This window comes from Canis aureus, chromosome 14, assembly GCF_053574225.1.
Source record: "Canis aureus isolate CA01 chromosome 14, VMU_Caureus_v.1.0, whole genome shotgun sequence".
NCBI lineage: Eukaryota > Metazoa > Chordata > Mammalia > Carnivora > Canidae > Canis > Canis aureus.
The window spans coordinates 48,203,560-48,228,916 of NC_135624.1; the positions used below are offsets into that span (position 1 = coordinate 48,203,560).

Consider the following 25,357-nt stretch of genomic DNA (forward strand, 5'->3'; position numbering starts at 1 on the left):
GTGTAGCTGGTTTTAAAAATAAGGCATAGAAACCTTTGAGATGCAGGTGGTCCTTAGAGGATGGTACGGGCCAACAACGATGGCCGTGTTGGCCAGCAGTGGCCGAGCAGGTGCTGTGCTAAGTGCATTACTGTACAGAGTTAGTACCATTATAGCCCCATTTTATAGATAAAGATTCTAGACTGAGGGAGGTTAGATGGCTTTTCCAGCAGGGTCATGCAGCAAGGCATTGGGCAGACCCAACTCAGAGCCGGCTCACACTTGGGACCGCATGCTGAGCCAGACTACAGAAAAATGAGATATCCTTCTCCTACAGGATTATTACCGTTGGGATTTGAGGGGACTAACTGATACTCCCTTTGCCCTCATGTCTTCACAGTCCACTGATGGTTAAGCAGGGGAATCTGGCAGGGAGATCAAAATATCTCTTAATTCTGATAAACCTATGTGGGTGATATGGCTTAAGTGTGTCCACATGGACCTGCATTTAATACATCCGCCAACAATGCAAACTGTTGTATGCATGAATACATCCACCAACAACACATGAAACTCCCCCAGAGCAGCAGACCTACCAGCAGGGGCAAGGTCTGCGCCGTCAAACTGCCCCCTTGGTAGAGGGAAAATGCCAGAAGCCCCCTATGTGCAAACTGGCAGGTTCCAAGGAGAAGAGAGAGGCAAGGTTTGAGACGAGCATGCCCAGTTAATTCTGCCAAACTCAACTAGTTAGGAAAGTCCGCCCAAAAAGCAAAAGGCGAGGGAAAACAGACATGGTCTCTTTCTTTCTTTCTTTCTTTTTTTCTTTCTTTCTTTCTTTCTTTCTTTCTTTCTTTCTTTCTTTCTTCTTTCTTTTTTTTCTTCTTTCTTTCTTCTTTCTTTCAAGATTTTATTTATTTGTTCATGAGAGACTCAGAGAGAGAGGCAGAGACACAGGCAGAGGGAGAAGCAGGCTCCATGGGGGAACCTGACGCGGGACTCAATCCTGGGACTCCAGGATCACAACCTGAGCCAAAGACAGATGCTCAACCACTGAGCCACCTAGGCATCCCCAGATGTGGTTTTCTTTTCTTTTCTTTTCTTTTCTTTTCTCTTTTCTTTTCTTTTCTTTTCTTTCTTTCTTTTCTTTTCTTTTCTTTTCTTTTCTTTTCTTTTCTTCTTTTTTTTTTTTTTTTCAGACGTGGTTTTCTAAGCAAGTTGTCCTATACGAGGACATGAGGACTAGGGAATGAGCTTTATCCCCAAAGGACAACATTTACAACCAGGGACTTCGTACTGAATAAATCATGAATGATGCCAACCATAGATCATAAAAGATAAAGTCACGTAATTTATACTCTGCCATAGTAGGCATTCTGTGACAATTGAAAACACTAACCTTAAAAAAAAAAAAAAAGAAAACACTAACCTAAGTGCTATAAAACGGGGCATAGAGGTCCTGTCCACGTTAATGCCAAGAGGCCACAGAGCTTTAAAGTGACGTACAGGACGGTGGAACCTCACCACTGTACTGTTACGTTTCACCGAAACAAAGTGAATGTGTCTGCTACCCTGGTTTTCCCATTGTCTCACAGCATTATGCGGATCGGTGAAGGCATACTTGAATATTTTCTGAACTAAGTCAGAGCTTAGTAACATAAACCATCCAAATGTAATTACGTGAACCATTCACTCACTGCACCCTTGTTAGTCTCCCTAGAAATGAAGAGGGTGTTTATTAATTTTTTTAAAGATTTTATTTATTTATTCATGAGAGACACACAGAGAAAGAGACAGACACACAGGCAGAGGGAGGAGAAGCAGGCTCCCTGCAAGGAGCCCGATGTGGGACTCGATCCCGGGAATCTGGGATCACACCCTGAGCCAAAGGCAGATGCTCAACCGCTGAGCCCCCAGGTGCCCCGAGCAGCGTGTTTAGAGGACAGGTGATACTGAAGGGCCATATCTCTTTCAAAAGCTGTTTAGAGAAATGCCTCTGTTTCTCTCAATAATTTTCATGTAGCAATGACAGGCATTCACAACCCATTCTGCTGACCTTACATTGCATTGGGTTTGGCTTTTTAAAAAAAATAGGCATTTTTATGTGTGAAGTTGCAAGGTCTTAACCTAAGAAACAGCTCAATATACCCCTTCCCGTTTTTCCTTTGCTTCCCTGCACCCCACCCCCCCACCCCCCACCCCCCGCCTCTTCAACTCCTTTCAACCTCCAAAATGTAAAGAATAGACTTAAAAGAGACTAAAGATAGCCCTCAGAATGTGCTTGGAAAAGAGGAGGGGAAGGATTACCTTTTCTAACTTTCTATGAACCACATTTTTAAGTCTCTGTAATCAACACCACACCTTTCAGGTGTTCTCACTCATTCACTTGGTTTAATAATACACGCACACACCTATGCATGCCCGCGTGCATACACGCCTGCATACGTACGTACTTGTGGTGACCACAGCAGTAACAGTGCTAGCTGACACTCACTGGGGAGATGTAGCTAGCAGTGTAGCTGAGTGGTTAAAAGCATGGCATTCCAGAACCTGGAATCAGACAAGCTGATCTCAATCTTAGGTGAAGGTATATCCTTCCCTGGGTTGCCTTCGGCTTCTGTTTTCTCACTTGTAAATCAGGAGCAATAATCCTATTTCATACGGGTTCATTGTGAGAATTAAGTGGGATATTATCATCTCGTGCAAGGTGCACAAATACAGTAAGTGCTCATTTAATCCTGCTCGTGATTATAAAACCAAATCAGATAACCCTAAACGTAAGGTCTGTTGGGCAGCTTAAAAGAGAATTCATTCGGCAAACACAGATCACACCTGTGCCATGTCCCAGGCGCAGAGCGAGGTGCAGTCTTTCCCCTTCGAGCCACAGCTCTGGAGAGGCCCCGTCCGTGGACCCTGTGGCCTTCCAGCAGGTGACATGAAGAAGTTGGGCGTTTGAATAATTTGTGAAGCCACCGTTAACGGGCTTCCATTTGCCTTTGTGTTCTACAGTGTCAGATAAAAAATTCCCACCGTGAATAAATATTTAGAGATTTCATTTTCTAGTGATTATGGCATACAAATACGAAGTCACATTAGGAGTGAATTATGGAATGCTTATGCATGTTATTAGCTGATTCAACAAGATTTTTTAAATTACCAACTACACAAATATCTCTTTACAACCAATAAATAGGAAATAGCAGCATTCCTTAGAAGCATTTAGGTATACACCGTAACTAAAATTAATGTTATTTTCTATAATTAACTGAGCCACCAGTTAATCACCACCTTTTTTTCCCTATAACATCATAAATATACAAAGAAGAAAGAGTGCAGAACCTGTAGTGTGTAGTTATAATTTTGGCTCTGCAGTAAGATCATCTCAGTGAGTTCCAGTCCTCTTGTTTCTGAATTGGATAAAATTATTTTTTCCAGCCCACACGATAGAGTTATTGGGCCGATCAAATACTAACTGATAAAGAAAATATAAAATGTGTTCTCTCTCTGGTGCGCCTTCCTCCCACCCCCTCCCTCTTTCTTCTCCTTATACTCAAACATATACTATTTTTTTCATTTTAAAAAAATATTTATTTGGGACACCTGGGGGTTCAGCGGTTGAATGTCTGCCTTCTGCTCAGGGCGTGATCCTGGGGTCTGGGGATCGAGTCCTGCATGGGGTTCCCTGCGGGGAGCCTGCTTCTCCCTCTGCCTGTGTCTCTGCCTCTCTCTCTCTGTCTCTCATGAATAAATAAGTAACATCTTTAAAAAAAATTATTTAAGTAATCTCTATATTAACATGGCTCAAACTCACGACCTGGGGATCAAGAGCTGCATGCTCCTTCAACTGAGCCAGCTGGGCACCCCTATTACACTATTTATTTTTATTATTATCACTGGATGAAATTTATCACCTGAGAAAATGTGAAGCCAAATTCATAGATTATTTTCCAATAATATATTGCTAAAATACATTTGCATAAAAGCACTATCTCTATGTACAGTGACCTTGCAGTTCTCTTGGCCAGATTTGAATCCCAGTCGTGTGTATCAGAAGGAACACAATTCACAGCAGACCTACTTACGAGACTACTGACCAAGATGTTGGAAGGGTCAAAAGAACAGATAAGCAATACTAGTCGGGAAGAGTGGCCACCAGGCAGAAAGAAAGCAGCTCTGGGGAAGAAGTACCCAAACTTCTCTCTCCTCCCCCCCTTTTTATCTCTTGCCAGTGCCTCCAATTGGCCAAACGTAACTGGAAATCAGCAGAAAAGGGAGCCCAGGAGATGGAATCTGCAGGGGTGAGCCTCTCAGAGCACAGAGAAGGGCTGAGACCACATCCAGACAGGGAGTTGGAAACAACCATAGGCGTGGTACTTAGCCATTTAAAAATTTAAATTTAAAAATAGAGCTCATTTAAAAATAGAGCTAATGCCTGCCTCTCAGTTCTTGTGAATATTCAGTATCAAAGATGTTTAACAAATGGTCGCTCTTTTCACCCTTCACCCTTCTATTTCTTATGACATCTTTTAATAGTACTCAGCTGTCTATGCATTCTCATCTAAGCTTGGTCCTGTCCGGATCCTACCTCGGCGAGGTTTCTCCAGTCTTCTCAGTTCTTGGCCTTATTGCTCGGCCTTTGTCATTTTTTTTGGTTTTGTTTCCATTTTTGTTTTGTTTTTGTTTTTTACTTCAGTCATTATTAGCTACCTGTCTCTATAAGGGCCTGTGTGGGTTCTCCTGCCTACATATTCTTCATGCATTCCTGGCTTGTCTCCCTCTTGGCTAAACAGCACAGGGAACCTCATTTCCCAGAGTCTGTTGCTTCCTGGCTCCCGGGGAGGTTTAGCCCATGGAAGGCATTAGTGCAAGGCTGGAGGGCAGGAGGAGGAGAGAAGATAAGGTGCTTCTCATTGTCTCTCTCCTTTCTCTGCTGTCTCTGGCAGGAGCTGAGGGTCTCCGGCGGCTCTATCTCCTCCGCCGATGGCCCCAGCAACATAAGCAGCCTCCCCCAAAGCACCATCTCCCACCAGTCAGGGCTGGCTCCAGACTGTGAGAATATCATCTCCCCCTGTTGTCCCTCTAGCCCCACAAGTCCTACTGGTCTCTCATTGTTGCTAAACTGTGGTTGCTTCTCTGATTCCTATTTTGCCTCCCATCCTTGAGGTAACCAGTTTCCTATATTAAATTCAGCCTGTTTGAAACACCTAGAGTAGTTTCAGTTTTCCTGGCTGGGTCACGTCAAATATGATATCTCTATTTTTCTCCTAAACAGACTGACAGTAAACCCCTCAAAAGCATGATGTACCTACCTGATTATCTCAGTTACACACCTATGGTGCTTAGCCTAATTAAAGCATCATGTTAGGCCAGCCTTTGACCAGGAGAGCCAGGGTGGCTTTTAGAACTGTTTGGTTCATGGAGCTGAGTAGGTCACATAAGCCGGGTGTGCTCCATGAACGTTAGGATCTTTGCTCTTACCCGTACTTAAAATTTTATTATTATTATTATTTTTTATTTTTTATTTTTTATTTATTTATTTATTTTTGCCCACTAGTCTTTAGCTGTAATACTGGTGACCTGTAATCAGGTCTCAGATTACTGGTGTGATCTCTTCTGACAAAAAGTTGAGCAAATGCTGTTTTGGAATAGATATTTAAATCAACTTGATTTCAACCGATTAGCCAGGGGGAAGATCATGTTCTTAGTACAGATTTTGTCAACCTACCCAGCTGGAGCACCGTATCTCTGACTTGTTCATTCACGTAACATTGAGTCATTTATCCAATTAGGAGTCACTCGGAGTTTGTATACTGTTTGCAGATATTTGGAGGGAACTTACACACCTAGCACTTTTTAAAAATTGTCTTGCAGGGATGCTTGGGTGGCTCAGTGGCTGAGCACCTGCCCTTGGCTCAGGGCATGATCCCAAAGTCCCTGGATCGAGTCCCGCATCAGGCTCCCTGCATGGAGTCTGCTTCTCTCTCTGCCTGTGTCTCTGCTTCTTTCTCTGTGTCCCTCATAAATAAATAAATAAAATCTTTAAAAATAAAATTGTCTTGCAAATACAATAAAGAGGTACGTTTTTGCATTTTAGAGATGACCTTGACAGGAAACTTCAGGCAATCGCTGTTTCAAAACTACTGAAAAGCAGCTCTAATCAAGTGATATTCCTGGGATATATCACTTCAGCGCCCGGTTCCAGAGATTATGTGCAGCTCACTGAACACGGCGATGTGAAGGTAACACAATCTTAATAGGATTTCTGATTTCTTAAAGTAAAATGCTTCTTCTTCATGTTAAAAACAAACAAACAAACAAACCCCAGTGCAACAATCTAGTATGTATTTTGATTATAGACTGTTGCATAAAAATCCAAGACACCTACCGGCTTTAAACAACAGCAGTCCTCAGATGCTCATGGATCTGCAGTTTGGACAAGGGCTGGAAGGGGTAGCTCCTCTCTGCACAGCTGGGTGGCTCAACTGGGGACTGGGGGAGCCACTTTGCAGATGCCTCGCAGGTGGCAAGTTGGTGCTGGCTGTTGACCAGGAGCTCAGTTGGGGCTTTGGTTTCTCTCCATGGGCTAACTTGGGCTTCCTCCCTGCAGATGGCTGGGCTCTCAGCGTGTGTCCCAGAAAGAACCAGGAAGAAGTTGTATTGCCTTGTATGACCTAGCCTTGTGAGTTCCACAGTGTGACCTCTGCTGTCGTGTGAAGCCAGCTCACGTTCACGTGGGAGAAACAGAAATCCCATCTCTCCATGGGAGGAGTATCAAAGTCACGTTATAAGACTAACATATGGAGAATGGGTTATCGTAGCTGTGTTTAGGAAATATAATGTGCTACCTTATGCAACTTAATTATGATGTTGAGAGTAAAAGATAGACTGAAATATACAGGAAGGCTGGCTAATCCGTCCTATAGGGCCTCACTAACTGCATTGGTCCTTACCTGTTTGGGTCTAAGACCTCAATTTGTCAGTGTCCCCAGAGACGATCACGCAGTGGGGAGCTGACACACAAATCAAATCCTTGAGGCAGATCTATGTACACTGGAATGCTAAATGCATTAATTTATAATGAGAAATATAATTGTAATATAGATGTAGATGTCTATGTCAATTTCCTGGTCCTTTACATTTTGTTTGAGTTTTATGTCTTGAGGTATTGGCAGAGAAAAAGGCTTACCCATCTTACCAAGGGTTTGGAAAGACAGATGAGAAAGAACATGATAGGATGAGGGTTGCTACTGTGGCTTACATAGGAGAGAGATGTATTTCTTTACGTAAAAGCCTGGACCGGTGATCCAGCACCACTCCACGGTGTCGGGAAGGTGCTCCTTCTATCGTGTGGCTTCACTTTACAAGGCCTCCGTTCCCCAGTGTGCCTCATGGCCCACGATGGCAACAGCCATGTTCTAGCTGGCCAGGCAGAGGAAGGGATTAAAAAGGGGCCAAGAGCATGTGCAAGTTCTCTCCAAAGGCAAATTCCAGGAAGCTGACCTCCAGCACGTGTACTTACATTTAGTTGACTGGAATTTAGTCACACGGCCACACCTGGATGTCTCGAAAGTTGAGAGGTGCATTATGCAATCTCGATATATACACCCAGCTAAAAATGCTACAACTTGGGGAGACAGGCAGTCAGCTATTGGGGAAATGAGTGAATCTCAGTGGCAGTGGATAACACAGGAAGTGAAGCTAAGAGGACTCCTGATTTTGACTTCGGTCAGAGGACTTATGGTGGTGACATTATTAAAGAGAACACTCGGGGCACCTGGGTGACTCAGTGGTTGAGCGTCTGCCTTCGGCTCAGATCATGATCCTGGGGTCCTGGGATTGAGTTTTGCATCGGGCTCTCCCCGCAGGAAGCCTGCTTCTCCCTCTGCCTGTGTCTCTGCTTCTCTCTCTGTGTCTCTTGTGAATAAATAAAAATCTTTTAAAAAAAAATAAAGAGAACACTGAAGGAAGAAGAGTTTTGCAAAGGTGACCATGAGTTTAGCTCTTGGCTGAGTCAAGGCACCTGTTGGGTATTGATGGAAACGTCCAACAGGCGGCTGGATGGACAGATTTGGAACTGAGGAGGGCAGTCAGGACTAGAAATATAGGTTAAGGAGCTGCCACCATCTAAGCGATCATGGAAACCATGGAAGTGGATGACACTGCCACTAAGAGAAGAAGGAAGGCCAAAGAAAACCTCTGATAAGACTGCATTTAATGTGGCTGTTGTGGGGGTGATGGTGAGGGAAGCCAAGGGACATGATCTCAGAAGAGAGATTATGGAGAGGTCAGAAGAATAAAAGGCAATCCTGGCGAGTGTGGAGTCACAGAGGCTGTATCAGTTACTTAGCGCTGTGTAACAAACACTTCAAACCTTAGGGGCTCAGAACAACAATGGTTTAAGATCCCTTTGATTCCGTGGGTTGTGTGGTGGTTTTCCCTTCTTGCCTGGGTTCACTTGTGCAGTCGGCTGGTGGCTGTGGCTGGGTGTGTGTGAGAGGGCCCCATTCACATGTCTGAGGCTTTGGTGCTAGTTGTCAGCCGGGTCTCTCTCCCCATATGGTCTCACTAGCCCAACTGGTGCCACATTTACCAGCTGTGTGAGCTAGGGGCAAGTTATTTAAAATTTCCAGGCCTCAATGGCTTCATCTGTAAAGTGGTGGTAGTCATATCTGCTGTATTACAGGGGGTTGGTTATAAGGAAGAAATCTAAGATAACGTCTGCAGAGCCCTCAACCTCCTATGTAAGAGGCACTTGGTAAGTGGTAGCTATATATATGTATTATGTGCATCTGGCTGTGTGCATAAAATCAAATAAGATAAATGTGTAAGTACATGGTCTATAAAGTGCAAAAGAATGTTAGGCAAGACAGTATTTGGCAAGTCTAAGAAAAAAAATGCATCCTATTAAGAGAAGGAATTCTTACATTCTTATAGTGTGTGTGTGTGTGTGTGTGTGTGTGTGTGTGTGTGTAAGGGATGTGGATGGTGTTAAGGAAGAGGAATTTTATTTGATTTTTATTTAATCCTCTGTTGGTTACCATTATCATAGTCAAAAGCTGTGTCAAGATTGGCAGTGGATCCTTATATAGCTTTTTCTATTAGGAAGTTTATTAATGCAGAGAGGAGTTTTAATCATAAATGCTTGGATGAACAGATTTTTCTCTTTAAGAAATGAGTATTTGAATTCTGCAGTCTTAAAATTTGACAGCATCTTTTTAAAATCTAATAAAAAACGTGACAGTTAAACATATTCATAGTTTATTATTCCCAGTATATACAGCTGAATGACTAAATTTTTATTTTATTTATTTGCTCTTTTCATCATTCATATTTTAAGATTTAATTTTAAAAATGCATTATCATTTTTTCCCATGTATGCAAAGGCATGCATACGTGCATATGTGAGTGTGATATATAAGCAATAGTAAAGATCAACAAGCATCTATGTCTATGTGTTCACCTCTAAGCTTACGAAAAAAATGAAGAAATAGACAATAAATTGTGTTTTCTTTTAGTGATTTAAAAACATGTTTTAAGTTAAATTTAAGTAAATAGTAAAATTGAGAAATGATCAGGAGGCAGGTATATTTTATATTTATAGGAATCTTTAAAAAGAAGAAGATAGAAATTTCTTTAGCATAAAAGCTCTATATCTAGAGTTTTCCCAGCACATCACAGAAAAAGAATATGTTTATGTTCTGCTTCTCTGATGAAAAATAACACTGGTCTTAAGCTTTCAACATCAAAAAGGCTCATGATTACTCCCCAAATGTGTTTATTTCCAATGATTCAATTTAACAAACTCAGATTGAGCTCCTGCCGAATGCCAGGCTTCATGCTAAGTACCAGGGAGCCAACGTGATTAAGAGTTCCTCGGCTCAGGAAGGGGAGGGGGGAGACCCAGACACAAATAACAACAGAACGGTGTACTGGTGTGTACAAAGCACTGCATAGCATGACCGATGAGGGTGCGGTAAATTCTGCTCTGCGTGAAAGACTTGGAAAGCCGCAGGGAGCCAGCGACTGTGCTGCTGATTCACCTGCCTGACCTTGCCTGTAGCTCACCTTCATCACTGTACCCCCAGCACCTAGTACAGGGCCTACCTAGATGGGCACCTACGAGGGGCTCCGGAAATATCTGTAAAATGAATAGATAATTTGGGCCTCAACGGATCATTAGGAGTGAGACAGAGAAAACAGCGTGCACGAAAGCATATTTATTACTGTCGTTCACACATTTTCTTGGCAATTCAGAATAGAGCATTGTTTTTCATGCTTTAAACATTATCTCCTCTGTTCTTTATTTAGGATATTGACAGCACAGATCAAGACAGATGGTGTGAATATATTATGTACCGAGGCCTGATCAGGTGAGCAGAGGTTTTTGGTTGTTGCTGTTTTATTATCTACTATTACTGTGATCTTTTGGGCCTATCCTGGAAGAAAAAACTTTATAGAAGCCATTCATTTTGTTGCTTTTTATGAACATTGATTCGGCTAGTTACACAGTTTAATTTTTTTTTCCAAGGCATGGCCTAATGATTTAAAAAAGAATAAATAGTAAATTAGGCTTAATTACATGAAAAAGGATACCATGTGAGTTATTAAGCATGATGAGCACATAACTATAAACACATGTTAGGAATGACACCAGTTTGGGCTGTATGGCACGGTGGAGACATGGGCCACAGAGTAGGAAAGCCCTGGGCTGAATTCCAGCTTTGCCAAGTTCTAATCATGTCATTTTGGGTAGGTTAACTCACTTCCTGGAATCACTGCTATATGGGGTGAGATCTATAGGTAAACTATATTTTAAAAAATCACCCCATATAGGGGCATCCCGGATGGCTCAGCAGTTTAGCGCGGCCTTCAGCCCAGGGCGTGATCCTGGAGACCCAGGATCAAGTCCCATGTCGGGCTCCCTGCAGGGAGAGCCTGCTTCTCCCTCTGCCTGTGTCTCTGCCTCTCTCTCTCTCTGTCCCTCATGAATAAATAAATAAAATCTTAAAAAAAATCACCCAAAATCAAAAAGTGAATATTAGCCATATATACATACATTAGCGTGTGTGTGTATATATATGTGTATATATATATTCATTCCAAAATAATATACCTAAAGGATCTTAAAATTCCAATATGTAACTGTGTAAATCTGTTTGGAAGATACTATTTCCTTAAATAAAGCTAAAGCAGTTTAATACCAAAAAGGAATAACCATTTAGTTTTTCATTTGTTCATTCCAAGTATTTATTAAATACCTATTATATGCCAGGCATTGTTCTAAGCATTAGGGGTCTAACAGAAACAAAGCAAAATCCTTGAAATCATAGAGCTTACATCCCAGTAGAAGGAGACAGAAAATAAGTATATAAGAAAGAGAATGACAGGTGGTGATAGAGGTGATGGAAAGATGGATGAGGCCAGGTAAGAAGGATGGGGATGGGGAATCGGGGGGGGGGGTGACTGTGGTATGAGCCAGAGGAGGGGCAGCAGCCTAAAGAAATGAGGGAGGTCACCTATGGATATCCTGGGAAGGGCCCTGCCAGCAAGAGGAAGAGCAAGTACAAAAGCTTGAAAGTTTGGGTGGCAAATGCCTGGTATTTGTTGGCAACAGCGAGGAAGCCAGTGTGGCTGGAGTAGAGTGAGATGGGGGGCGGGGGTAAATGAAGACAGATCATGGAGACAATGGTCCCTCCACTTCTAGGATTCTTCAATCAAGGGAACACATTGGAGATAGTCTCTGAAACTCCCAGCTCTCCTCCTGCTGGTACACAATCTGTTCGGACATACTTGACCTGAAGCCTCTAACCACCCTCCTCAGGACAGTGCTGGGAACTGTGGTGTGGGCTTCTATGAATGGGCGTCTCTGGGCCTCAGCCTCTTCTCACACAGACCAGTTCATCACCCAGAGGTGTCTTAGCAATTGGCTACTTGAAGTTAGGGTTGATGTTGAACTGATCACCCCTAAGTAGCCTTATATTTTAAGACCTGTGGTCTACATTTATGAAAGGAAATAGTTGCCTTCCAGGGATGCTACAGAATCATAGGATCAACTTCTCCCTGATTTGAGATATGGTTTGTTCAGTTATGAGTCATAGTCTAGTGAGGACAAACCGTTATGTGCAACGGTTCTTTACCTTATTTGTCATTCAGCAAGTATTGGTGGAGCACAATGTACGCCAGGCACCAGGGGTGTAAGCAGTAAACAAAACAGAGAAGGGTCCCTACCCCGGCAGAAGGGAGAACGACAATAATTCCCTGTTGTCATATTTTCGGAGGTGGTGGGTACGGTGGGAAACACCTGGGCAAGATAAGGAGCATCCAGAGCATGGAGAGGGGGTGCCATTGTGATAGGGGGTGGGGCAGGTCTTATCGAAAAGGTGACATTGGAGCTAATTTGAAGGAGTGCGCCATGTGGCTGAGAGAAGACCCTTCCAGGGACCAGCTAGTGCAAAAGTCCAAAGGCAGGAGTGCAAATGTGTCCGAAGAAAAGTGAGGCTCGTGGGACTGGAGTGTGTGTAGGGGGATGAGGGTGGAGGAAGAGGTAAGGGGGAGTATATGGGCAGGGAAGGAAGGCAGCAGGTCACGTAAGGTTCTGTGGACTCTTATTAAGAACTTTGGATATGGTTATCTTCATTGGTTCCTGAACAATTCCATGGGGTCCTATGCTTACTGGGATGAGACAAGGAGACTCTTTCTTTCTTTCTTTCTTTCTTTCTTTCTTTCTTTCTTTCTTTCTTTCTTTCTTTCTTTCTTTCTTTCTTTTTTGTATTTTTTTTTATTGGAGTTCAATTTGCCAACATATAGTATAACACCCAGTGCTCATCCTGTCAAGTGCCCCCCTCAGTGCCCATCACCCAGTCACCCCATCCCCCTGCCCTCCTCCCTTTCCACCACCCCTTGTTCATTTCCCAGCGTTAGGACTCTCTCATGTTTTGTCTCCCTCTCTGATATTTCCCACTCATTTTCTCTCCTTTTCCCATTATTCCCTTTCACTATTTTTTATATTCCCCAAATGAATGAGACCATATAATGTTTGTCCTTCTCTGATTGACTTATTTCACTCAGCATAATACCCTCCAGTTCCATCCACGTCGAAGCAAATGGTGGGTATTTGTCATTTCTAATGGCTGAGGAATATTCCATTGTATACATAGACCACATCTTGTTTATCCATCATCTGTCGATGGACACCGAGTCTCCTTCTGCAGTTTGGCTATTGTGGACATTGCTGCTATGAACATCGGGGTGCAGGTGTCTCAGTCTTTCACTGCATCTGTATCTTTGGGGTAAATCCCCAGCAGTGCAATTGCTGGGTCGTAGGGCAGGTCTATTTTTAACTCTTTGAGGAACCTCCACACAGTTTTCCAGAGTGGCTGCACCAGTTCACATTCCCACCAACAGTGGGAGAGGGCTGCCCTTTCTTCACATCCTCTACAACATTTATTGTTCCCTGTCTCATTAATGTTCCCCATTCTCACTGGTGTGAGGTGGGATCTCATTGTGGTTTTGATTTGTATTTCCCTGATGGCCAGTGATGTGGAGCATTTTCTCATGTGCTTCTTGGCCATGTCTATGAGACAAGGAGACTCTTGAGATGCCAAGATAGTTCTGGTTACGCTAATAATTCAGAAGCTCCAAAAGGCCCAGAACATGCCCACGTGGCTGCAGGACAGATAGCTTGACTAGTATTTTGGTGTTTCCAAAGGGTTAAGGTGGGAGAGAGATGCTAAAGTGTTATGTATAAAGTATGTGACATCAGATTAAAAACAGTTTCTGTTTACATTCATATTAAAGTGGTTGTTTTAATGGGGATATTAGAATTTCTAGAAAACAGTTTATGATATAGACTGAAAAAGGTATAAATTGAAGTTGTAAATATTGTTAGTTGCCAAGGAACAGTGATATTTATAGGACCCGTGCCCATAATAGCTAATCATTTGGCTCTGTATACTTGCCGCCCAAGACCTTTATCACCTCTCCTTGGAAGAGTAGGGTGGCATATTTTTAATATATAAATATTTACATATATATGCTAAATATGGCTGGGCGGCTTAAACAACAGAAATTTATTTTCTCACTGTTCTGGAGACAGAGATACAGAAAGAGAGCATGTGCAAGCACACATACTATATGGCGTCTCTTCTCATAAGGACACTAGTCTTATCGAATCAGGATCCCATCCTTGTGACCTCATTTAATTTAATTACTCCCTGGAGGCCCCATCTCCAAATATGGATACACTGGGGGTTATAGTTTGACATACTAATTTGCGGGTGACACAAACATTATATTCATAACAGATGGAAAGGTAACAGAACTAGAACAAGAAAATCCTAAACTTTATATGGAACCACAAAACACCCCCAATACCAAAGCCATCTTGAAAAAGAAAAGCAAGGCTGGAGATATCACAATTCCAGACTTCAAATTATATTACAAAGCTATAGTATTCAAAAGAGTATGATATTGGTACAAAAATAGACACATAGATCAGGAGAACAGAATAGAAAACCCAGAAATGAACCCATAACCCATGAGTATGGTCAACTCATCTTCGACAAAGCAGGAAAGAATATCCAAAGGGAAAAAGTCTCTTCCACAAATGGTGGTGGGAAAACTGGATGGCAACATGCAGAAGAATGAAACTGGACCACATTCTTTCACCAAACACAAAAATAAACTCAAAATGGATTAAAGACCTAAATGTGAGACAGGAAACTGTAAAAATCCTAAAGGAGAACATAAGCAGCAACCTCTTTGAGATCGGTCATAGCAACTTCTTTCTAGATATGTGTCCTGAGGCAAGGGAAGTAAAAGCAAAAATAAACTACTGGGACTGCATCAAAATAAAAAGGTCCTGCACAGCAAAGGAAACAATCAACAAAACTAAAAGGCAATGTACAGAATGGGAGAAGATATAAAAGATATTTGCAAAAGACATATCTAATAAAGGGTTAGTATCTAAAATATATATAGAATTTATAAAACTCAACACCCCCCAAAATGAATAATCCCAATAAAAATGGGCAGAGGAAATGAACATTTTTCCAAAGAAGAAGACATCCAAGTGGCCCAACAGACACGTGAAAAGATGCTCAATATCACTCATCAATGGGGAAATGCAAATCAAAACTACAATGAGGTCACCTCACACCTGCAGAATGGCTAAAATAAAAAACACAAGAATAACAAGTGTTGGCGAGGAAATGGCTTAAAAGGAACCCTCTTGCATCGTTGGTGGAAATGCAAGCTGGCGCAGCCACTGTGGGAAACAGGAGATTCCTCAAAAAGTTAAAAATAGAATTACCATATGATCCAGGCATCATATTACTGGGCAGCCAGACCCCAAACGACAAAACACTAATTCAAAGGGATATATGCACCCCTATGTTTATAGCAGGATTATTTACAACAACCAAATTATGGAGTCAGCCCAGGTGTCCATCAGTAGATGAATGGACAAGAAGTGGTGTATATACACAGCGGAATATTATTCAGCCATAAAAAGAATGAAATCTTGCCATTTGCAATGCCATGGATGCAGTTAGAGGTTATAATGCTAAGCAAAATAAGTCGGTCAGAGAAAGACACATACTATATGATTTCATTCATGTGTGAAATTTAAGAAAGAAAATGAATGAACAAAGGGGGAGAAAAAGGAAAGAAGGAGGCAAACCAACAAACACCCTTAACTGTAGAGAACAAGCTGATGGTCAGCCGAGGGAGGTGGGTGTGGGGATGGGGGAAACAGGTGATGGGGATTAAGGGGAACACTTGCCGTGATGACCACAGGGTGATGTATGGAATTGTTGAATCACTATATTGTACATCTGAAACTAATATACTGTTAAGTAACGAGTTTAAAAAAATACCCAAATGAATGAAGTGAGGGATTACTGTTTTTCAGTTTCTGTCCGTAAAACTAATTCTATAAACTTGATCTCAACCACCTAATTCAGTGTCCTGCACTTAGTAAACACTTAATAAATACCGGACAATAAGAGATTCCTTGTTTTAGTAGACAGTTTGGATTGTCTTCAAGGACTTGTTATTTTTATTTATTTATTTTTAAGATTTTATTTATTTGTCAGAGACCTAGAGAGACAGAAAGGCAGAGGGAGAAGCAGGCTCCCTGGAGGAGCCTGATGTGGGACTCGATCCTGGATCCTGGGATCATGCCCTGAGCAGAAGGCAGATGCTCAACTGCCGAGCCCCCCAGATGTCCCTTCAAGGACTTTTAGAAGGCCCTTGAAGGCAGTGTCTAGGAAATGAGTTAGAACTTTGATCTCAGAGATTTGATAAATAACAAAACCTAGATTTACTAGAGACGGTGACCTAGAATTACAGGGAACTGCACAGATCTGGGCCTGAGCTTAGACACATAGCTGAACCTGTCAGACAGCTCTCTCCCTTCACGGTGGGCGGGCTCGCCGCCTCCCTGGGCCCCAGCTCTGAGTTTCTGTCTCTCTTTTGTATGTGGCTACAGGTTTTGTTTTTAATGTTTCTCCTCCTACTCGTCTGGCTCTGGCCCCCACCGTCTTTCACCTAGACCATCGTGGGGGGCCTGGTCTCCTTCCTTCCACCCTTTCCACTGGTCTCCCTCCTTCCAGCCTTTCCACTGGTCTCCCTCCTTCCACCCTTTCCCCCAAGTCTGTTCTCTGCACGGTGGCCATTGCATTTCTGCACAGAACTGCTTGGATTTCCATCTCACTCTCAGAAAAATATCTGCAGTCCTTAGAGGGGTCTGCAAGGAGCTTTGTACCATCTTCCATCCCCAACATCCGCGCAACATCCGTCTCCTACTGTGTTTGCCCTTATGCACTCCACTCCAGTCATCGTGGAACTGGCCCTCAAAAAGGCCAAGCACATGGGCACAGGGGTGGCTCAGTGGGTTAGACATCTGCCTTTGGCTCAGGTCATGATTCCAGGGTCCTGGGATCAAATCCTGAGTCAGGCTCCCTGCTGAGCAGAGAGTGTGCTTCTCCCTCTCCTTCTGTTCCTCTGCCCCTCCTCCCCACTCATTCTCTCTCTCTCTCAAATAAATCAATCTTTTTTTTTTTTTTTTTTTTTTAAGCCAAGCACATTCTCCTTTGGGACAGTTGCTGTTCCCTAGTTCCCTATCCCTAGAGCACCCTTCCACCAATACCTGTATGGGTTGTTTCTTTACTTCATTCAATCTTTTGCTCAAATGTCACTTTGTCAGAGCTGTGTGCTCCGACCATCTACTCTACACCAGCAACCTCTGCCACTTAGCATTCCCTGTCCTCTTGACTCTGCTTATTCCCCGGGGTACTTAGGCACTTTTCACCACTTCACAGATTTTATACGTACATACACATTTAATTTGTTCTCCCCAACTAGAATGAAAGGTCTATGAGGGCAAGGGTTTTGTTTGTTTGCTGTTTCTCCCCCGTATCTAGAATGATGCCTGCATGTAGTAGGGACTTGAGATGTATTTGTTCACTGAATAAGTGAATGAATGACTGAAGCTGATAGTTTTTTTTATAAAGAGGCAAAATATAAATAAAATTGGTTGCCCATGGTTCCCCCGTTTTTCCATCTGGGCCTCTCTGTAACTGTTTGGATAACATCTATAAAATGCTTTGATTTCCTGGAGAACTGAAAGCTCTAAGCAAAAACAGGATGTGCAATTTTTTCAGACGTACAAAAGCTTTTATTCCAGACTTGTAAATGTGGGTGAAAATATGCATGTGGTATTTGAATTTTTAAAGGTAAGAAAGAGTTTAGGCTTATCCTCCTGTCATCCTGAAGAACTCCTGTTCCTGATGCAAAACATAATTGTATGATAGGTGATTTGTAGAGATAGAATATTCATTAGTGTGTGTTTAATTAATTAAATCTGTGTGCATGTTCCGTATTCATTTATATAATAAAAGCAATATTTTGATAAATATTTGGAGTAACAAATCAAGCTAATTCTAGTGACATACAGAGTAGAGTTATAAATGGGAAATTGGCCTAATAATGCAGGTGATACCTATTAGATCTCATCAGATTTCTGTGCGGTGATAAAACCTTTACAGACTGTTTCTATTTTTGCCGCAGATTGGGTTATGCAAGAATCTCCCATGCTGGACTGAGTGACTCCGAAATTCAGATGGCCAAATTTAGGATCCCCGATGATCCCATTAATTACAGAGACAACCAGAAAGTGGTCACAGACCAGACGAAAGTTCCAAAGGAGATTCGTTTCAATCCTAGGTGAGTGCATTCCCTTCACGAGGCATCACATCCCCTCTAGGGACCTAAAAATTATCTATCCCACGATGAATTTCCAAATTATGTATGGTTCTAGAAGTTTGTTCAGGTAAGAGAACTCATGGTTAAAATGATAAAACCCTGCTCAGATTGAAGTTAAGTTATGGTCCCTGTTTTCTGGGATGGAGGAACATGCTCGGGTCCCAGGCTCAGGTGAAAAAGATCACATTGGCATCATCACCATCACCATCACCACCGGAATGATAGCTAATATTTGAGTGTTCTGTGTCCCAGACCCTGTTTTAGGTGCTTCAGGTATTATCTCAATTAATCATCATTGGATTGGTCCTCTCATTATCATCATTTTATAGGTAGGAAGTTCAGGCTGAAGAACATGAAATAACTTCACTAGGGTTATGTGGCTCATGAGTGACGGAGCTAAGAAGGGGGAAGGAGGCCTGCTAGCATGGTCGGGTTGCTGACATTCTCAGCTCTGGCTGCACACTTGACTCACCTGGAGAGCCCCACGCCAGACCAACTCATCAGGACCTCTTGTTGAATTTTAAAAAATTGTTCTCAGGTACTCTGATGTGCAATTAGCATTGGAGCTACATAGAGTGGATAATTCATTTCTGTTGCAGATTCTAGAATGTGAAATAGATTTTGTTGAGTTCTAAACAGAGGTTGTCGGAGAAACCTATTTGCAGCAGATTATGTGCTTTGGAGTATGTGTTCTTTTTCTTCCCAAGACTAGATAATGAGAAGAAATGTCTGCATAAAACCAAGCCCAGAATATCATCTGTGTTATTATTATTTGACATCTCAACTACTTTTACCAGCTAATTGCTGAGGAAACTTCTCAGACTTCATTTTATTTGTTCCCGGGGGGCGGGGGTGCTGAGGAGAGGGATGGTGGGATTTAGCTGTTTTCTTTTTCTTCCTTGTCTCTCCTTACAAGAAAAAACTGTACCAAAGCGTAGGGAATGAATGTAAGAAGAGCTATAACCAGGTCTCGATTGCTTGCATTACCGTGTTTGATCTTACCCCTGTGTATGCAATATACCCATGAAGAGCATGGGCTCTGGGGTCAAGCTACCTGGTTCCAGTCCTGATTCTTGCCAGCAAACAGCTGGGTAACTGTGAGCAAGCTGGCTAATCTCTCTAAGCCTCAGGTCTCTCACCTGCAAAATGGGAAAAATAGTAGTGCCCGCCTCCTCAGGTAATTTGAGGATCGAAGGAAGCACAGGGCTCTTAGAATAGTGCATGGTGATACGTGTGATTTTTTTCCCCCTATTCATACGTTTGTGTTGCCCATATACTCTTGGCGCATTTCAATAAAATTGTTTGGAAAAAAAGGAATAGTGCCTGGTGAATGCTTAATAGGCAGTGGATACAATAGCAGCAGTAATATTTGTAGTAGTCACAGAAGTGAAAATAGAAAGCTTTCGGGGATCCCTGGGGGGCTCAGTGGTTTAGTGCCTGCCTTGGGCCCAGGACGAGATTCTGGAGTCCCGGGATCGAGTCCCACATCGGTTCCCTGCATGGAGCCTGCTTCTCCTTCTGCCTGTGTCTCTGCCTCTCTCTCTCTCTCATGAATAAATGAATAAAATCTTAAAAAAAAAAAAAAAGCTTTCTTCCTCTTGTTGACTGAAGGTGCCTTCTTACATGGAACCTAGAAAATCTGGGAAGCAAAAGGTTCCCGTTTCTTCATTCTCATATACCAGGAGTGTTGAGAAGTCCAAATAAAATATTTTTGGCTAATCACAACTGCAGATGGATCCAAACCACCTGTGAAGGGAGCTAGAGCTGTTTCCCCACTGTTTAATTATGAAAATAGCAGAAGCATAAGCAGAACGCTTTTCTCAATTTTTAAAAATTCCACATATATATGAGCATTTACTAAATAAAAATAGTCAAAGAATACTAAGTTTATCAAAAATCCCATTCCTTAATTTAACCAGTACTCATTGAATACCACGATGCCATCACCATGCTAGGCCTTGTGCTAGATATTAATAGTAGGATGAAATGGTGAATCAGACCAAGTCTTTGGCCTATGGAGCTTATGTTCTAGTAGGGAGATAAGGAATTCAAACGTTTTCAACTGTAATAGTATTGGATACATCTTTGCTTTTTATGTGCATATGTATCTATATATCACACAATTACCCCAACTTTATAAATGTATAAAACATATATGTACATATGTGTCTGTATATTCAATTTATTCATCTAATTTTTCTTTTTTTTTTTCATCTAATTTTTCATCCAGGTAGCATATGATGAGCTTCCTTCCATAATAAAGTATTCTTCTGAAAATGTCTTTAAATGATTGCATAATATTCCATTATATGGATGTACCAAATATAGCTAACCAAGTTGTTTTTGCACATTTGTTCTCTCATTATTATAAGAAGTCTTCTGGGGGCTCCTTACTATATCGGACATATCCTTGATTACTTCTCCAGGACTCAGTTCTAGTCCTAGAATAGCAGATCAAAGGTGCTATTTTTATATTCCTTATATTGTTTTGAGATGACACAATCAAAATCTATCTCCTGTGTTATGGAGGTTATTTGGCTAATGTGATTGCTGATGAAGAAAAGGAAGTCAGTGGCTTTGTTCAGGTCTTAGCTTCCTTGTTAGTACCTTTTGTATTTCATCACACCAGCCAGAGGTATATAATTAATTATTCATCAGCAAAGTAGTTGTTCAGCTATAGCACCTGTAGAAGACTTAGAAGTTAAAATTGTGCCAAAGTAGATTACATATGCATTAATGTGACATAAATAACATTTCAGGTTTTATGATCCCTTCATCTATAAAATGGATATTATTCAAACTGAAGATTAGAGAGGAAATCCAGAATTATTTTCCTCCGATGTTATCATCCAATAATTCTTAAACAGTTGTGCTTTTGGAATGATTCATAACCATGGAAAGAGGACTTTGAAGGTTAAAATTGTAGTCTCCCTTTCCCATATGCATGAATCCTTTTTTATTTCTTCATTTGCTTATTTTGTAAATTGATCACCTCACTTTTGGTTTTATAATAGATAAGTAAAACCAGAATAGATTGTGATCGAAATTTTATTTAAGACTGTACCTTTCTGAATGGCTTTTACATGTCATTTACATTTTTTTCTTTTTTTTAGATTTGGATCCTACAAAGAAGGACACCATTATGAGAACAATCATCATTTTCATATGAGTACACCCAAATACTTTTTATGAACTATTTAAAACAGGATTCATTGACTGGCAAGTCTAAGGAAAACAAAAGTATGTAAGAAGAGATGAATGAAAGTGGGGAACTACACACAAAGAACCTCAATTTTGAAAAACATATGCTATTTATGCAGTGGGAAATTCTATCGGTTTATAAAATATATCACTAAATAAAGGCATTTCTCTAAATTGTTTTTCTTAAGGTTCTGATTAAATATAGAATGTGGGTAATATAAGAAAGTTTTACTACTAGAGATAAAATCATAAAAATGTCTTACCTTTTTAATGCTTAAAAATAGGAAACTGATTTATTGATGAGCTAGAAGGGCTACTTAAAAAATCAAGCAGCCTTAAATTCCTGTTGGGACAAAGCAAGGAAAAAATGTTTAATGATTAAGTCTAATTGTTAGAAGAAATATGTGTTCATATAACTGTTGTTGACTCATCAGGAGAAGCATGGCCACCACCATCCTTCCTGGAGCTATGATGGAATCATCTGTCTTTTCTCCCTTCTTTGCATGACACCCTGTGGTGTTATCTGCAGTCAGGCCCCAGCTGTCAGGGAGCACACCTCAGCCCACAGAGGCTTCCCACAGAGTTCATTTGCTTCCTTAGAACCAAGCCCGTAGGTAATAGGGAGAATTCAGCCCCAAGGCATCATCTCTACAGGGAATAGTAATTTATTTACATGTTTATAGAGGCACATACCATCTTAGAACTACAAAAAGCCCTAAATGTTGTTTTATCTTTTTGGGGTGAAGATAAAAAAGGCAAGAGAGAGAAATTCAAAGGTTTTATGTCACAATCTAAAGGGCTTCCTTAGATCTATTTAGTAAACATGTATTATTAAGCACACTGCCATATACAAAACACTATGTCCCTGTGGTGGTTTGGAAATAGATCTACACTACCCTTCAGGGATCACTTCAGTAGTTCATTTCTAGAGCAGTTTCTCTGAATATATAGAGTACCCAAGAAGTTGTGGGGTTTTGTTTCATTTTATTTTGTTTTTAGAATGTGTTTGAACTTAACTATCAATTAGACTGCTATATACTTAGGGTGTTATATATTAACATCATGGTAACACAAACCCAAAACCTATAATAGATACACAAAAAGTAAGGAGAAAGGAAGCCAAACATAACCTGATAGAAACTCGTCAATCATGAAGAAGGCAAAAGAAGAAGAAAGGAGCAGAAAAGAATTACAAAAACAGAACCAACAACAAAATGGCGGTAAGTACATACCTATTATTACTGAAAATGTAAGTGGCCTAAATGCTTCACTCAAAAAACATAGGGTGGCAGATTAGTTTAAAAAAACAAGACCCAGGGACGCCTGGATAGCTCAGCAGTTAAGCATCTGCTTTTGGCCCAGGGCGTGGTCCTGGAGTCCCGGGATCGAGTCTCACATTGGGCTCCCTGCATGGAGCCTGCTTCTCCCTCTGCCTGTGTCTCTGCCTCTCTCTCTCTCTCTGCCTCTCATGAATAAATAAATAAAATCTTAAAAACAAAACAAAACAAAACACAAAACAAGGCCCAGCTGGATGCTACCTACAGGACACTCACTTCAGATGTAAAGACACAAAACAGACTGAAAGTGAAAGGTTGGAAACACATTTACCATGCAAATAGAAGCCCCCCCCCAAAAAAAAATGGAATAGCAATACTTATATCAAACAAAATAGATAATATCAAACAAAACAGACTATGTAGCAAGAGACAAAGAAGGGCATTATATAATGATAAAGGAATCATTCCAACCACAGAGTGTAACAGTTATAAATATCTATGCACCCAACATTGAAGTACCCGAATACATAAAGCAAATACGAACAGACATAAAGAGAGAAATTGATGGTAATACAATAATAGTAGGGGACTTTAATACCCCAGTTACATCAATGGATAGATCATGCAGGCAGAAAATCCATAAGGAAACAGTATCTCTGAATGATACACTAGACCAGATGGACATGACAGATATATAGAGCATATAGAGAACATACCATCCCCAAACAACAGAATACATATTCTTTTCTAGTGTACATGGAACATTCTCCAGAAGAGATCAGACATTAGGCCATACAACAAGCCTCAATAAATTCCAGTAGACTTAAATTCATACCATGCATTTTTTCAGACCACAACAGTATGAAACTAGAAGTTAATCACAAGAAAAAAACCTGAAACAAACACAGAAACACAAACATGGAGTCTAAACAACATGATACTAAACAACCGATGGACCAATGAAGGAATCAAGAAATAAAAAGTACGTGGAGACAAATGAAAATGAAAATACAATAGTCCAAAATCTTTGGGATGCAGAAAGAGAAGTTCTAAGAAGGAAATACATAGTGATACAAGACTACCTCAGGAAACAATCAGTTCAGATAAACACCCTAGCCTTTACATCTAGAGGAACTAGAAAAAGAAGAACAAACAAAGCCCAAAATGAGTAGAGGGAAGGAAATAATGTGAGAGAAGAAAAAAATGACAGAGACTGAAAAAAAAATCAATAAAACCAAGATTTGTTTCTTTGAAAAGATAAAATTGATAAACCCTTAGCCAGACTCATCAAGAAAAAAAGGGTGGGATTGTGCCATTTGGGACAACACAATGGACGTAGAGGTTATTATACTAAGTGAAAAAAGTCAGGCTGTGAAAGACAAGCATGTGACTTCAATCATGTGGAATCTAAACAAATGAGTAAACAAGCAGAAAGCAGAACCAGATCTGTAGCAACAGACTGATGGTTGCCAGAGGGAAGGGAGTAGGGAGCTGGGGAGTGGGGGATTCCAGTTATGGAATGAATAAGGAATAAGTCATGGGAATAGAAGTAGGGAATATGGTCGTTGACATTGTAATAGTGCTCTATGGGGACAAATGGTAGTAGCCACCCTTGTGGCGAGTGTGGCATAACGTATAAACCTGTCAAATCACTATGCTGTACACCTGCAACTAATGTAACATGGCGGGTCAACTATATTCAAATTTAAAAAAAACCATTTTTAATTAAATAAAAGATAACATTTCCACAAATGATTTGGCACTTCAAAAAGTGGAGCCTACCTCTCCTTTTTTGAGTGTGGAATCGACATAATGACCCACTCCTGATGAAGAGAGTAAAGTCGAAGTGATGGTGTGGGACTTCCAAGCTTAGGTTATAAGAGGTATTTTGGCTCTGCCTGCCTTTGTCTCACTCTCCTGGGTCTGAGAGAAGCCAGCTGCCATGTCATGAGCAGCCCTGAGAGCCCTGAGGAAAGGTGGTGAAGAACTAAGGCCTCTCTCCAATGGCCATGTCAGCGAACCACCTCAGATGTGGCATCTCCAGCCTCAGCCAAGCTTCAATCTCTACTTTGGCCCTAGCTGACATCTTGACTGCAACTCATGAGAGACCTAAGCCCAATCGTGTAGCTTGGCTATCCTAAATTCTTTTTTATTTTTTATTTTAAGATTTTATTTATTTATCCATGAGAGACACAGAGACAGAGAGAGAGAGGCAGAGGCACAGGCAGAGGGAGAAGCAGGCTCCCCGTGGGGAGCCAGATGCGGGACTCAATCTCAGTATCCTGGGATCACGTTCTGAGCCAAGGCAGACACTCAACCACTAAGCCACCCAGGCGCCCCTGCCCCTAAATTCTTAACAGACAATAACTGTTGTTTTAAGCCACCAATGTACTGGGGCAACTTACTATGTATCAGGAGATAAGTAATACAGCCCTTGAACCTGTTCCTGTTTGGGGAACTTTGAGAACAGGATGACAGCCAATGGGTTACTTAGTGTCTCTTACGGCCATCGTCCTGTGCAAGCACAAGGTGGTGGTGGAGGTGCCACTTAACTGAAAAGACTCGCTCTTTTCTCTGGAGCCCAAGTGCCAATTTTGGGAGACAGAAAGATACAAACCCAGCTTGAATAGTAGCTCCTG

At 41.4% G+C, this 25,357-nt stretch overlaps 1 protein-coding gene across 2 annotated transcripts in view; it reads left to right on the forward strand.

The window, feature by feature from the left end:
• Window positions 1–21,615, forward strand: part of CWH43 (cell wall biogenesis 43 C-terminal homolog) — a 60,673-nt gene extending 39,058 nt beyond the window's left edge. For both annotated transcript variants that reach the window (XM_077847967.1, XM_077847968.1), the window contains 4 exons: window positions 6,071–6,215; window positions 10,285–10,346; window positions 18,046–18,201; window positions 21,354–21,615. In XM_077847967.1, the coding sequence (XP_077704093.1) occupies window positions 6,071–6,215; window positions 10,285–10,346; window positions 18,046–18,201; window positions 21,354–21,432 (442 nt within the window). In that variant the 3' untranslated portion in view covers window positions 21,433–21,615. The remainder of the gene's footprint in view (window positions 1–6,070; window positions 6,216–10,284; window positions 10,347–18,045; window positions 18,202–21,353) is intronic.
• The last annotated feature ends 3,742 nt before the right edge of the window (window positions 21,616–25,357 follow it).